General features: G+C 49.8%; 1 protein-coding gene across 2 annotated transcripts in view; it reads right to left on the bottom strand.

Annotated features, from left to right (window-relative positions):
• syt10 (synaptotagmin X) overlaps positions 1 to 1,068 on the bottom strand; it is an 83,877-nt gene extending 82,809 nt beyond the window's left edge. Inside the window, exon 1 of one of the 2 annotated variants that reach the window (XM_072269310.1) lies at positions 921 to 1,068. In XM_072269310.1, the coding sequence (XP_072125411.1) occupies positions 921 to 1,068 (148 nt within the window). The remainder of the gene's footprint in view (positions 1 to 920) is intronic. The other variant, XM_072269311.1, reaches the window with a different exon arrangement.
• Positions 1,069 to 14,229: the final 13,161 nt, after the last annotated feature.

The raw sequence follows: 14,229 nt of genomic DNA, 5'->3' as shown, positions 1-14,229 counted from the left end.
AGAGGGGAGGGGCTAGAAAGGTCGAGTATTGAGAGGAGGGAGGGAGAGGGAGCTAGAAAAGAGACGAATGGGGAAGAGGAGAAGGGTTGGGGAAAAGTGTGTGGAATTGAGCAGGGGGTTGGAGGGAAGGGAATGAGAGTTGGAGGTGGGGAAAGTTTGGGAATGGGAGGAGGGGAGCGGGTTGGGGAGAGTTTGGGAATGGGGAGGAGGGGAGAGTTTTGGGAATGGGGAAGAGGGGAGGGTTTAGGAATGGGGAGGAGGGGAGCAGGTTGGTGGAAGGTTTAGGAATGGGGAGGAGGGGAGCGGGTTGGGAGGTTTTGGGAATGGGGAAAAGAGCGGGTGGAGGAGGGTTTGGGAATGAATGGGGAGGAGGGGAGCGGGTTGGGAGGATTTGGGAGTGGGGAGGAGGGGAGCGGGTTGGAGAAAGGTTTAGGGATGGGGATGAGGAGAGCGGATGGGGATGAGGGGAGGGTTTGGGAATGGGGAGGAGGGGAGCGGGTTGGGAGGGTTTGGGAATGGGGAGGAGGGGAGCGGGTTGGGAGATTTGGGAGTGGGGAGGACGGGAGCGGGTTGGGGCGAGTTTGGGAATGGGGAGGGGGGAGGGTTTGGGAATGGGGAGGAGGGGAGCTGGTTGGGGAGAGTTTGGGAATGGGGAGGAGGGGAGCGGGTTGGGGAGAGTTTGGGAAAGGGGAGGAGGGGAGCGGGTTGGGTAGAGTTTGTGAATGGGGAGGAGGAGAGTAGCTGGGGAGGATTCGGGAAAGGGGCGTAGAGGACGTGGCTTGCCGCGGGTTGGAGTCAATGCTCGAAGCAACAGGTGGACGGTCCCGCAGCTTGACACCGCTCCCTCCGACCTCGCCCTCCTTCTTCTCCCTATTCCTCATCCCCCCTCCTCCATTCCTGCCCCCTTCGCCCTCCGTTACCTGCCCCGTTGACTCCGCTCCGCCGCTCCCCACTGAAGATGAATTCGTAGCATTTGTTGCGTTCCACCAGCCCCCGAAAGCAGAGCTCGGTAACGATGTGCAGCGCCTTCTCGCACAGACTGACCCCGTTCTGTGAGGGGCCGCTCATCGCCGCCCCCTCCTCGCGCCCCTCCTGCGCCGCTTTCGCACCGATCCTGCGCCCGGCGCTGTCGGTCCGCTCCGCGCTCCGGACCCCGCGGACAGCGCGATCCCCGCACAACTCAACGCGGCAGCTTGCATCTGACTGGCGCCGACCCCATCCGTTGCGTTAACTGTTCCTCCGACCGCGGCCGGCCCAGAATGTTTCCGCGGTCCGTCACCAATATTTTGCGCTGCGCCGTGGGTCTGTGGGACCCGGCTCCCAGGAGATGTTTCTGAACCGCGTCCTGGGACCTGCCTCTGCACGTCACACAGCACCTCCCCTCCCGCAGCGCGGCGCACCCTCAGTACTGCCCCTCCCCCAGAATCACCCCTCCCACTGTGTGTCCCTCCCTCAGTACCACCCCTCCCACAGTGTGACCCTCCCTCACTTACCACCCCTCCCACAGTGTGACCCTCCCTCACTACCACCCCTCCCACAGTGTGACCCTCCCTCACTACCACCCCTCCCACAGTGTGACCCTCCCTCAAAAACACCCCTCCCACTGTGTGACCCTCCCTCTGAACCACCCCCTCCCACAGTGTGACCCTCCTTCAGAATCACCCCTCCCACTGTGTGACCCTCCCTCAGTGCCACCCTTCCCACAGTGTGACCCTCCCTCAGTGCCACCCCTCCCACAGTGTGACCCTCCCTCAGTGCCACCCCTCCCACAGTGTGACCCTCCCTCAGTACCGGCCCTCCCTCAGTGTGACCCTCCCTCAGTACCACCCCTCCCACAGTGTGACCCTCCCTCAGTACCACCCCTCCCACAGTGTGACCCTCCCTCAGAATCACCCCTCCCACAGTGTGACCCTCCCATTGTCCATCTCTAGATGGTGAACAGGGGTTCTGTTCTATTCCATGGACAGTCCCCTAAATTTCACATCTAGGATCTTGCTGTTCAAAATCGTGTTGCTGCATTGAACCTCCTAAGGTCTGTGTCTGCCGTTCCTGAGGTCATCCTCTGATGGGGTGGCCCAGAGAGACTGAACAGCACACAACAATCCAATGTAAACACAAGAGATTATGCAGATGCAGAAAATCCTGAGCAACATGGACAAAATGCCAGAGAAACTCAGCAGGTCAGGTAGCATGGAGGAGAGTAAACAGTCGATGTTTCATGGAACAGTATAGCACATATAGAATGGTACAGGCTGTTCAGCCCATGATGTTGTGCCAATCTGATTAGTTAGATATTCAATTACTACTATAAACTAATGCTTTGTGCCTAAATAATGCCCATTTTTGCCACCACTTCATTAGGAAATTTGACTGTAAACATCATTTGTTTCGATGTATACGTGGTAAATAAATTATTCTGAATCTTAATGTCCTTCCATTCCTTGCACATTCATGGCCCTCGCTAAACAGCCTCTAGTACACCTCTATTGTATCTGCCTGCACCACGTCCCCAGCAGCATATTCAAGGCAGCCTCCTGACCCCGTGCAAAAAATCTTGCCTCTGGATCTCCCCGGTCCATATCACAGGCCAGTGCCCACCTTGTAAACACAAAATAATCTGCAGATGCTGGGGTCAAAGCAACACTCACAACACGCTGGAGGAACTCAGCAGGTCGGGCAGCATCCGTGGAAACGATCAGTCGACGTTTCGGGCCGGAACCCTTCGTCAGGACTGTAGGGGGAAGGGGCAGAGGCCCTATAAAGAAGGTGGGGGGATGGTGGGAAGGAGAAGGCTGGTAGGTTCCAGGTGAAAAACCAGTAAGGGGAAAGATAAAGGGGTGGGGTAAGGGAGGCAGGGAGGGGATAGGCAGGAAAGGTGAAGAAAGAATAGGGGAAAACACAATGGGTAGTAGAAGGAGGCAGAACCAAGAGGGAGGAGGTAGGCAGCTGGGGGAGGGGGCAGAGAGACATAGGGATAGGGGAAGGGAGGGAATTACCAGAAGTTGGAGAATTCTATGTTCATACCAAGGGGCTGGAGACTACCCAGACGGTATATGAGGTGTTGCTCCTCCAACCTGAGCTTAGCCTCATCATGGCAGTAGAGGAGGCCATGTATGGACATATCTGAATGGGAGTGGGAAGCAGAGTTGAAGTGGGTGGCTACTGGGAGATCCTGTCTGTTTTGGCGGACGGAGTGGAGGTGCTCGATGAAGCGGTCCCCCAATCTGCGTCGGGTTTCACCGATGTAGAGGAGGCTGCACCGGGAGCACCGGATGCAATAGATGACCCCAACACACTCACAAGTAAGGTGTTGCCTCACCTGGAAGTACTGTTTGGGGCCCTGAATGGTGGCAAGAGAGGAGGTGTAGCACTTGCGCTTACAGGGATAAGTGCCAGGTGGGAGATCCGTGGGGAGGGATGTGTGGACTAGGGAGTCGCGGAGGGACTGATCCCTGCGGAAGGCGGAGAGGGAAAGATGTGCTTAGTGGTGGGGTCCTGTTGAAGGTGGCGGAAGCTGCGGAGGATAATGTGCTGGATCCGGAGGCTGGTGGGGTGGTAGGTGAGGACAAGAGAAACTCTGTCCCTGTTGTGGTTGCGGGAGGATGGGGTGAGAGCCGAAGTGTGGGAAATGGAGGAGATGCGGGTGAGGGCATCATTGATGACAGCAGAAGGGAAACCATGATCCTTAAAGAAAGAGGACATTTGAGATGCCCTGGAACGGAAAACCTCATCCTCGGAGCAGATGTGGTGGAGACGGAGGAACTGGGAATAGGGAATGGCATTTTTGCATGTGGCAGGGTGGGAAGAGGTACAGTTGAGGTAGTTATGAGAGTCAGTGGGCTTGTAGAAGATGTCAGTGGACAGTCTGTCTCCAGAGATGGAGACCGAGAGATCGAGAAAGGGGAGAGAAGTGTCCGAGATAGACCAAGTGAATTTGAGGGCTGGGTGGAAGTTAGAAGTAAAGTCGATGAAATTGACGAGCTCAGCATGGGTACAGAAAGCAGCACCAATGTAGTCATCAATGTACCGAAGGAAAAGTTGGGGAGCAGTACCAGAATAGGTTTGGAGCACAGACTGTTCCACATAACCAACGAAGAGGCAGGCATAGCTAGGGCCCATGCAAGTTTCCATAGCTACACCCTTGGTCTGAAGAAAGTGGGAGGAGCCAAAAGAGAAGTTATTGAATGTGAGAACCAGTTCCGCTAACCGGAGGAGGGTAGCGGTGGTGGGGAACTGGTGAGGTCTATTATCCAGAAAGTAGTGGAGGGCTTTGAGGCCTTCTTCATGGGGAATGGAGGTGTATAGAGATTGGACATCCATAGTGAAAATATGCTAGTGCCCACCTTGAACAGCATGGCCCAGTGAGTGCTGGGTATAGGACAGTGCCCAGCTTGAACAGCATGGCCAGTGAGTGCTGGGTATAGGACAGTGCCCAGCTTGAACAGCATGGCCAGTGAGTGCTGGGTATTAAACTTGGTCAATCTTCCTGGGGCTCTGACATACTGTACCTCCCTGTGGTCTGTGATGGACAGGAACACCAACATCCAGCGAACACCATGCTCTGCACATCTGTCTGTTCCTCCAGCAATGCTTCCTTGCTCAGTGGGAACACCTCCTCCCCATGCGGACAGGCACGGGAAACCCCACTCTCACCTGGCAGGAAGCGTGGGAGTGCATTGGATACTGGATGCTGGCATCCAATCACACACCTTCAAGGACACCTTCAAAAGGCCATGCCTCAAAAAGGCACGACCATCATTAAGGACCCCATCACCCAGGACAGGCCCTCTTTTATTTACTTATTGACACTTAGCACATAATAGGCCCTTCTGGTCCTTCGAGCTGCACCATCCAGCAATCCCCCGATCTAATTATAGCTTAATCTCAGGACAATTTACAATTGGTATGTCTACTGGTATGTCTTTAGACTGCAGGAGGAAACCAGAGCACCCAAAGGAAACTCACATGGTCACGGGGAGAGCATACAAGCTCCTTCCAGGCAGCAAAAGGAATTGTACCCAAGTGGCTGGTGTTGTAAAGCGTTACACTAACTACTACACTACCATACTGCCCATTGCTACCATCAAGGAGGAGGTACAGGAGCCTGAACACACACACTCAGTGTTTTAGGAACAGCTGCTTCCCTTCCACTTCAAATTTCTCAATGAACAATGAATCCATGTAACTACCAGCAGATTTCTGAATGAACAGTGAACCCATGTAATACATGACCAGCAGATTTCTGAATGAACGATGACCCCATGTACACTAACAGCAGATTTCTGAATGGACAATGAACCCATGTACACGACCAGCAGATTTCTGAATGGACAATGAATCCATGTACACGACCAGCAGATTTCTGAATGGACAATGAATCCATGTACACGACCAGCAGATTTCTGAATGGACAATTAACTCATGTACCCTACCAGCAGATTTCTGAATGAACAATGAACCCACGTACATTACCAGCAGATTTCTGAATAAACGATGAACCCATGTACGCTACCAGCAGATTTCTGAATGAACAATGAACCCTTGTACACGACCAGCAGATTTCTGAATGAACAATGAACCCTTGTACACGACCAGCAGATTTCTGAATGGACAATTAACTCATGTACCCTACCAGCAGATTTCTGAATAAACGATGAACCCACGTACATTACCAGCAGATTTCTGAATAAACGATGAACCCTTGTACACGACCAGCAGATTTCTGAATAAACGATGAACCCATGTACACGACCAGCAGATTTCTGTGCTGACAATGAACCCATGTACACTACCTCACTATTTTTTGCTCTCATTTGGCACTACATATTCAATTTATTATGCATTGTGATATACTGCTGCTGCAAAACATAACAAATGGCAGTGATATCAAATGCGATTCAAATTCTCAATCTGGTGTTAAGAGCATCACAAAAGCCCCAGGATTACGAGTCATTAATTCACAGAGTCAAAGGGGGATACAGCCCTTCATGTTGACCAATATTCCCATCTGAGCTTCCCTTTTGCCCACAGTTAGAAAGGAAAAAGGAAACAAAGATTAACTTGATTTGTCACATGAACATCAAAACATTGAAACATATGCCAGCAAGACGAAAGAGCTGATTGTGGACTTCAGGGTGGGTAAGAGGAAAGAACACATACCAATGCTCATAGAGGGATCAGAAGTGGAGAGAGTGAGCAGCTTCAAGTTCCTGGGCGTCAAGGTTTCTGAGGATCTAACCTGGTCCCAACATATCAATGTAGTTATAAAGAAGCCAAGACAGTGGCTATACTTTATTAGGAGTTTGAAGAGATTTGTCATGTTAACAAATACACTCAAAAACTTCTATAGTTGTACTGTGGAGAGCATTCTGACAGGCTGCATCACTGTCTGGTATGGAGGGGCTACTGCACAGCACCGAAAGAAGCTGCAGAAGGTTGTAAATCTAGTCAGCTCCATCTTGGGCACTAGCCTACAAATTACCCAGGACATCTTTAGGGAGCGATGTCTCAGAAAGGCAGCGTCCATTATTAAGGACCTCCAGTACCCAGGGCATGCCCTTTTCTCACTGTTGCCATCAGGTAGGAGATACAGAAGCCTGAAGGCACACACTCAGCGATTCAGGAACAGCTTCTTCCCCTCTGCCATCCGATTCCTAAATGGACATTGAATCTTTGGACACTACCTCACTTTTTTAAAAAATTATGGCATTTCTGCTTTTGCATGTTTTTAAAAAATCTATTCAATATATGTAATTGATTTACTTGTTTATTTATTATTATTATTTTATTTATTATTAATATTTTCTCTCTGCTAGATTATGTATTGCATTGAACTGCAATACACAATGCATAATAAATTGAATATGTAGTGCCTAAGTTAACAAATTTCATGTCACATGCCGGTGATAGTAAACCTGATTCTGATAGATTCTGACAGTGAAATGCATCGTTTGTCCGATTGGCCAACACAATCTGAACACGCGCCGTTGAGCTCCACCATGGATGGTCCCAAGCCCTACTGTGAGAGGAGGAGGGTTGTCCATGGGGCTGGCTGCTCCATCCCATAAAAACCCAGAGCTGCAGAAATGACAACAGAAGCTCCAAAGGCCTCATCCCTGAGAGTGGAAGGAAACACCAGGAAGATGGGCTACAGCCTGAGAAAGCTTTAAAGGCTGGCCCAGGACGGTGAGCTCCTGTGTAGGGGTAACGGGCTTAAAGAGAAAAAAAAGAAGCAGGCTTTGAGTGTCACCATTCTTCCAGCACCAACACAGCATGCCCACAACTTAGTAACCCTACGTGATTTGGAGTGAATGTCTTTGAACGGTGGGAGGAAACACATGCGGTCATAGGGAGAATGTACAAACTCCTTACTGACAGCAGCAGGAATTGAACCCTCATCATGGGCATTGTCAAGTGTTACGGTAGCTGCCATACTGCCTTGCCACCCGATTTGGCTAAAATCCCTCTAAACCAGGGGCTCCAACCTTTTTTTATGCCATGAACCCCTACAATTAACCAAAGGGTCTGTGGACCCCAGATTGAGAACCCCTGATCTAAACCTTTCCTATCCACGTACCCATCCCCTGTTCTCATGCTTACCATCAGGGAGGAAACAGAAGAGCCTGAAAACACACACTCAACGATTCAGGAACAGCCTCTTCCCCTCCACCATCCGATTTCTGAAGGACTTTGAATCCATGAACACTACCTCAGGACTTTTTTATTTTTATTTTTGCTCTACTTATTTAATTTATCTATTTGATACAGTATACATATATATATTTCCTCTAATTCATGTTTTCTCTATTATTATGTACTGCACTGCTGCCACAAAGACATATCAAAAAATATGCCAGTGATATTAGACGTGATTCTGATCCAACTGTCTTTTAAATACTGATATTGTACCACCATCAGCCACTCCCTCTAGCAGCTCGTTCCATACTCAGGGTGAAAAAGTTGCCCGTCAGGTCCATTTTAAATCTCCTCATCTCACCTTATACCTGTGCCCTGTTGTTCGTAATGCCACTTTCCTGGGAAAAGGTCCATGCACATTCACCCCGACTATGTCACACATCGATTTGACACACATCAGCATGGTCACCCCTCATTCTCTTACACATCAGAGATTACAGTCCTAGTCTGTCCACTCCCTCCCTCTAACTCAGTCCCTTGAGTTCTGGCAACATTATCTCAATAAGATTGAAAGAGTGCAGAGAACATTTACAAGGATGTGGCTAAGGCTTGAGGACCTGAGTGTGTTACGTAACCGGCAGCAATGAATATCAATCGAGACAGGTTATATAAAGATAACCAAAGATTTATTAAACACCGATAAACGATAAGGGAAAAAAAACAAACGAAAACTTTAACCAGAAGTTAACAGATACGCAGCCATTCACCAACTCCACTTGGCTCTGGTTCTTAAAGCGATACAGTCAGATATAGTTCTTAAAGCGATAACTTCAAAAGTCCAACAGTTTTACACGTTCAATTGGGAGAGACTTCCCTGGAGAAGGATTTCTTCACCAACGCACCTTTACTGCTGGTTCTGTCCACAGGATTCCCGATGCCGAAAATAAACAGTTTAAATCAACTGACCTTAAATTCCTTTAGAGAGAGAGAGAGCACCTTTTGCATGAACTCCTTGCTCTTTGTGGCAAGAGTTATCTCGATGCAGGTAGCTACTCCTCCAACGAAGACTCAATAAGGTCGATCCTTTATTAAACTGCCAAACAATGCTGACTCCTCTCAATCCGTCGATCCTGTAACTTCGATAGATTCTTCACTCTCCCTTCTAATGTTGGAATTGAGTAAATCAACACATCTAGCAAAAATTTCCAGTCCAAATAATATGGTATTTTGCAACAGAACACACAACCATTTTAAAAAATGAAACTGCGTCACAAAAACAAACGCAACAGAAATGGAGATACAGCAGGTTCTACCTGGAAATCTACAAACTCAAAATCCCACTGCGTCACCTGGGTCGACCCATATATAGTCACGGGGCACATGGCATCACGTGACCTCACATCGGCAGCAAAATCACATCAGGTGACCTCCAAAAGACCATTACAGCATTCTCACTAAAAAAACACAGATCTCCTTGAGCATGTAACCAGTGAAAGGGAAAGAGTGAGTAGGTCAGGATTTTATCCTCTGGAACATACAAGAATGAGGGGAGATTTGATACAGATATGCAAAGTAGTGAGGGTTATAAATAAGTAGCCATTTCCACTGGGGTTGCATGAGACGAGAGAGGTCATGGCTGTGGGTGAATGGTGAAATATTTAAGTGGAGCATGAGGAGGAACTTCTCCCAGAGGGTGTTGAGAGTGTGGAACGAGCTGAATAGCACAGGTGGTGGAAGTAGGGTCGATTTCAACAGTTAGGAGAAATTCGGATAGGTACATGGATGGGTGGGGTATGGAGGCCATGGTCCAGATGCACATTGTTAGGAATGACATAGGCAGAGAAATTGTTTGACAGACCCAGATGTGCTGAGGAGCCTGTTTCTGTATGGTGGTGCTCAGTGATTCTAGCACATCTCATGAATCTTATCCACATTTATTTAGAACTTTTATTGACAGAGTAAATTTACTTTTAACTTATCTTTCCAGATGAACATATCTATTGAGGGGAAATGACAGTTGACACTTCAGACAAGACGGAAAGGTATAGCACAGAAAAAGGAATCGTTAGGTAATAATATTGAAGTAGTAAAGTGGATTCAACAGTGGCTGGATGGGAGACGCCAGAGACTGTTGGTGGATAACTGTTTGTCAGTTTGGAGGCCGGTGTCTAGTGGTGTGCCTCAGGGATCTGTACTGGGTTCAATGTTGTTTGTCATATATATTCATGATCTGGATGATGGGGAGGTAAATTGGATGAGTAAGTATGCAGATGATACTAAGATAGGTGGCGTTGTGGATAATGAAGTAGGTTTTCAAAGCTTGCAGACAGACTTAGGCCAGTTAGAAGAGTGGGCTGAAAGATGGCAGATGGAATTTAATGCTGATAAATGTGAGGTGCTACATTTTGGTAAGACTAATCAAAATAGGATATACATGGTAAATGGTAGGGCATTGAAGAATGCAGTAGAACAGAGGGATCTAGGAATAATGGTGCATAGTTCCCTGAAGGTGGAATCTCATGTGGATAGGGTGGTGAAGAAAGCTTTTGGTATGCTGGCCTTTATAAATCAGAGCATTGAGTATAGGAGTTGGGATGTAATGTTGAAATTGTACAAGGCATTGGTGAGGCAAAATTTGGAGTATTGTGTACAGTTCTGGTCACTGAATTATAAGAAAGATGTCAACAAAATTGAGAGAGTACAGAGAAGATTTACTAGAATGTTACCTGGTTTCATCACCTAAGTTACAGAGAAAGGTTGAACAAGTTGGGTCTTTATTCTTTGGAGTGTAGAAGGTTGAGGGGGGACTTGATAGAGGTGTTTAAAATTATGAGGGGGATAGATAGAGTTGATGTGGATAGGCTTTTTCCATTGAGAGTAGTGGAGATTCAAACATGAGGACATGAGTTGAGAGTTAGGGGGCAAAAGTTTAGGGGTAACATGAGGGGGAACATCTTTACACAGAGAGTGGTAGCTGTGTGGAACGAGCTTCCAGCAGAAGTGGTTGAGGCAGGTTCGATGTTGTCATTTAAAGTTAAATTGGACAGCTATATGGACAGGAAAGGAATGGAGGGTTATGGGCTGAGTGCAGGTCGATGGGACTAGGTGAGAGTAAGAGTTCGGCATGGACTAGAAGGGCCGAGATGGCCTGTTTTTTTGTGCTGTAATTGTTATATGGTTATATGGTTTCAAGCAATGCTGTTGCGTCAAACTAATTAATAAGAGATTCAATTACTACTCCAAATTAATAATTAAAGCCTCCCCAACTCGAAGATTCAAGCATTGCCTCAGAGTTTTGCACATTTCAATCAGAGTAAATGATAGAAATAATGTTGCAACTTTATCAGAGCAGACATATCACACCTGGGTCTGCTCGGACAGGGAGAGTACAGGGTCAGACAAATCACACCTGGGTCTGCTCAGTCGGGGAGAGTACAGGGTCAGACATATCACACCTGGGTCTGCTCGGACAGGGAGAGTACAGGGTCAGACATATCACACCTGGCTCTGCTCGGACAGGGAGAGTACAGGGTCAGACATATCACACCTGGGTCTGCTCGGACGGGGAGAGTACAGGGTCAGACATATCACACCTGGGTCTGCTGGGACAGGGAGAGTACAGGGTCAGACATATCACACCTGGGTCTGCTCGGACAGGGAGAGTACAGGGTCAGACATATCATACCTGGGTCTGCTCGGACAGGGAGAGTACAGGGTCAGACATATCACACCTGGGTCTGCTCGGACTGGGAGAGTACAGGGTCAGACATATCACACCTGGGTCTGCTCGGACGGGGAGAGTACAGGGTCAGACATATCACACCTGGGTCTGCTCGGACGGGGAGAGTACAGGGTCAGACATATCACACCTGGGTCTGCTCGGACAGGGAGAGTACAGGGTCAGACATATCACACCTGGGTCTGCTCGGACAGGGAGAGTACAGGGTCAGACATATCACACCTGGGTCTGCTCGGACAGGGAGAGTACAGGGTCAGACATATCACACCTGGGTCTGCTCGGACGGGGAGAGTACAGGGTCAGACATATCACACCTGGGTCTGCTCGGACGGGGAGAGTACAGGGTCAGACATATCACACCTGGGTCTGCTCAGACAGGGAGAGTACAGGGACAGACATATCACACCTGGGTCTGCTCGGACAGGGAGAGTACAGGGTCAGACATATCACACCTGGGTCTGCTCGGACGGGGAGAGTACAGGGTCAGACATATCACACCTGGGTCTGCTCGGACGGGGGGAGTACAGGGTCAGACATATCACACCTGGGTCTGCTCGGACAGGGAGAGTACAGGAGTGCAGGGTCAGACATATCACACCTGGGTCTGCTCAGACAGGGAGAGTACAGGGTCAGACATATCACACCTGGGTCTGCTCGGACGGGGAGAGTACAGGGTCAGACATATCACACCTGGGTCTGCTCAGACAGGGAGAGTACAGGGTCAGACATATCACACCTGGGTCTGCTCAGACAGGGAGAGTACAGGGTCAGACATATCACACCTGGGTCTGTGGTGACAGGAGAGAGTACAGCGTCAGACATATCACACCTGGGTCTGCTCGGACGGGGAGAGTACAGGGTCAGACATATCACACCTGGGTCTGCTCGGACAGGGAGAGTACAAGGTCAGACATATCACACCTGGGTCTGTGGTGACAGGAGAGAGTACAGGGACAGACATATCACACCTGGGTCTGCTCGGACGGGGAGAGTACAGAGTCAGACAAATCACACCCGGGTCTGTGGTGAAAAGAGAGAGTACAGGGTCAGACATATCACACCTGGGTCTGCTCGGATGGGGAGAGCACAGGGTCAGACATATCACACCTGGGTCTGTGGTAACAGGGAGAGAACAGCAACAGACGTATCACACCTGGGTCTGCTGGACGGGGAGAGTACAGGGTCAGACATATCACACCTGGGTCTGTGGTGACAGGAGAGAGTACAGGGACAGACATATCATACCTGGGTCTGCTCGGACAGGCAGAGTACAGGGTCAGACATATCACACCTGGGTCTCTGGTGACAGGAGAGAGTAGAGGGTCAGACATATCACACCTGGATCTGTGGTAACAGGGAGAGTACAGGGACAGACATAACACACCTGAGTCTGCTCGGACAGGCTGAGTACAGGTTCAGACATATCATACCTGGGTCTACTCGGACGGGGAGAGTACAGGGTCAGACATATCACACCTGGGTCTGCTCAGACAGGGTGAGTACAGGAACAGACATATCACACCTGTGTCTGTGGTGACAGGAGAGAGTACAGGGTCAGACATATCACACCTGGGTCTGTGGTGACAGGAGAGAGTACAGGAACAGACATATCACACCTGGGTCTGTGGTGACAGGAGAGAGTACAGGGACAGACATATCACACCTGGGTCTGCTCAGTCGGGGAGAGTACAGGGTCAGAAATATCACACCTGGGTCTGCTCGGACGGGGAGAGTACAGGGTCAGACATATCACACCTGGGTCTGTGGTGACTGGGAGAGTACAGGGTCAGACATATCACACCTGGGTCTGCTGGACGGGGAAAGTACAGGGTCAGACATATCACACCTGGGTCTGCTCGGACAGGGAGAGTACAGGGTCAGACATATCACACCTGGGTCTGCTCGGACAGGGAGAGTACAGGGTCAGACATATCACACCTGGGTCTGCTCGGACAGGGAGAGTACAGGGTCAGACATATCACACCTGGGTCTGCTCGGACAGGGAGTGTACAGGGTCAGACATATCACACCTGGGTCTGCTGGACGGGGAGAGTACAGGGTCAGACATATCACACCTGGGTCTGTGGTGACAGGAGAGAGTACAGGGACAGACATATCACACCTGCGTCTGCTCAGACGGGGAGAGTACAGGAACAGACATATCACACCTGGGTCTGCTCGGATGGGGAGACTACAGGGTCAGACATATCACACCTGGGTCTGCTCAGACAGGGAGAGTACAGGGTCAGACATATCACACCTGGGTCTGCTCGGACGGGGAGACTACAGGGTCAGACATATCACACCTGGGTCAGTGGTGACAGGAGAAAGTACAGGGTCAGACATATCACACCTGGGTCTGCTCAGACAGGGAGAGTACAGGGTCAGACATATCACACCTGGGTCTGCTCGGACGGGGAGAGTACAGGGTCAGACATATCACACCTGGGTCTGCTCGGACAGGGAGAGTACAGGGTCAGACATATCACACCTGGGTCTGTGGTGACAGGAGAGAGTACAGGGTCAGACATATCCCACCTGGGTCTGTGGTAACAGGAGAGAGTACAGGGTCAGACATATCACACCTGGGTCTGCTCAGACAGGGAGAGTACAGGGTCAGACATATCACACCTGGGTCTGCTCGGACGGGGAGAGTACAGGGTCAGACATATCACACCTGGGTCTGTGGTGACAGGAGAGAGTACAGGGTCAGACATATCCCACCTGGGTCTGTGGTAACAGGGAGAGTACAGGGTCAGACATATCACACCTGGGTCTGCTCGGACGGGGAGAGTACAGGGTCAGACATATCACACCTGGGTCTGTGGTAACAGGGAGAGTACAGGTTCAGACAC

The sequence above is a fragment of the Mobula birostris genome, chromosome 9, assembly GCF_030028105.1.
Source record: "Mobula birostris isolate sMobBir1 chromosome 9, sMobBir1.hap1, whole genome shotgun sequence".
Lineage (NCBI taxonomy): Eukaryota > Metazoa > Chordata > Chondrichthyes > Myliobatiformes > Myliobatidae > Mobula > Mobula birostris.
Note: the sequence above shows the minus strand (reverse complement) of the source record. Positions and strands in the feature narration are given on the sequence as shown.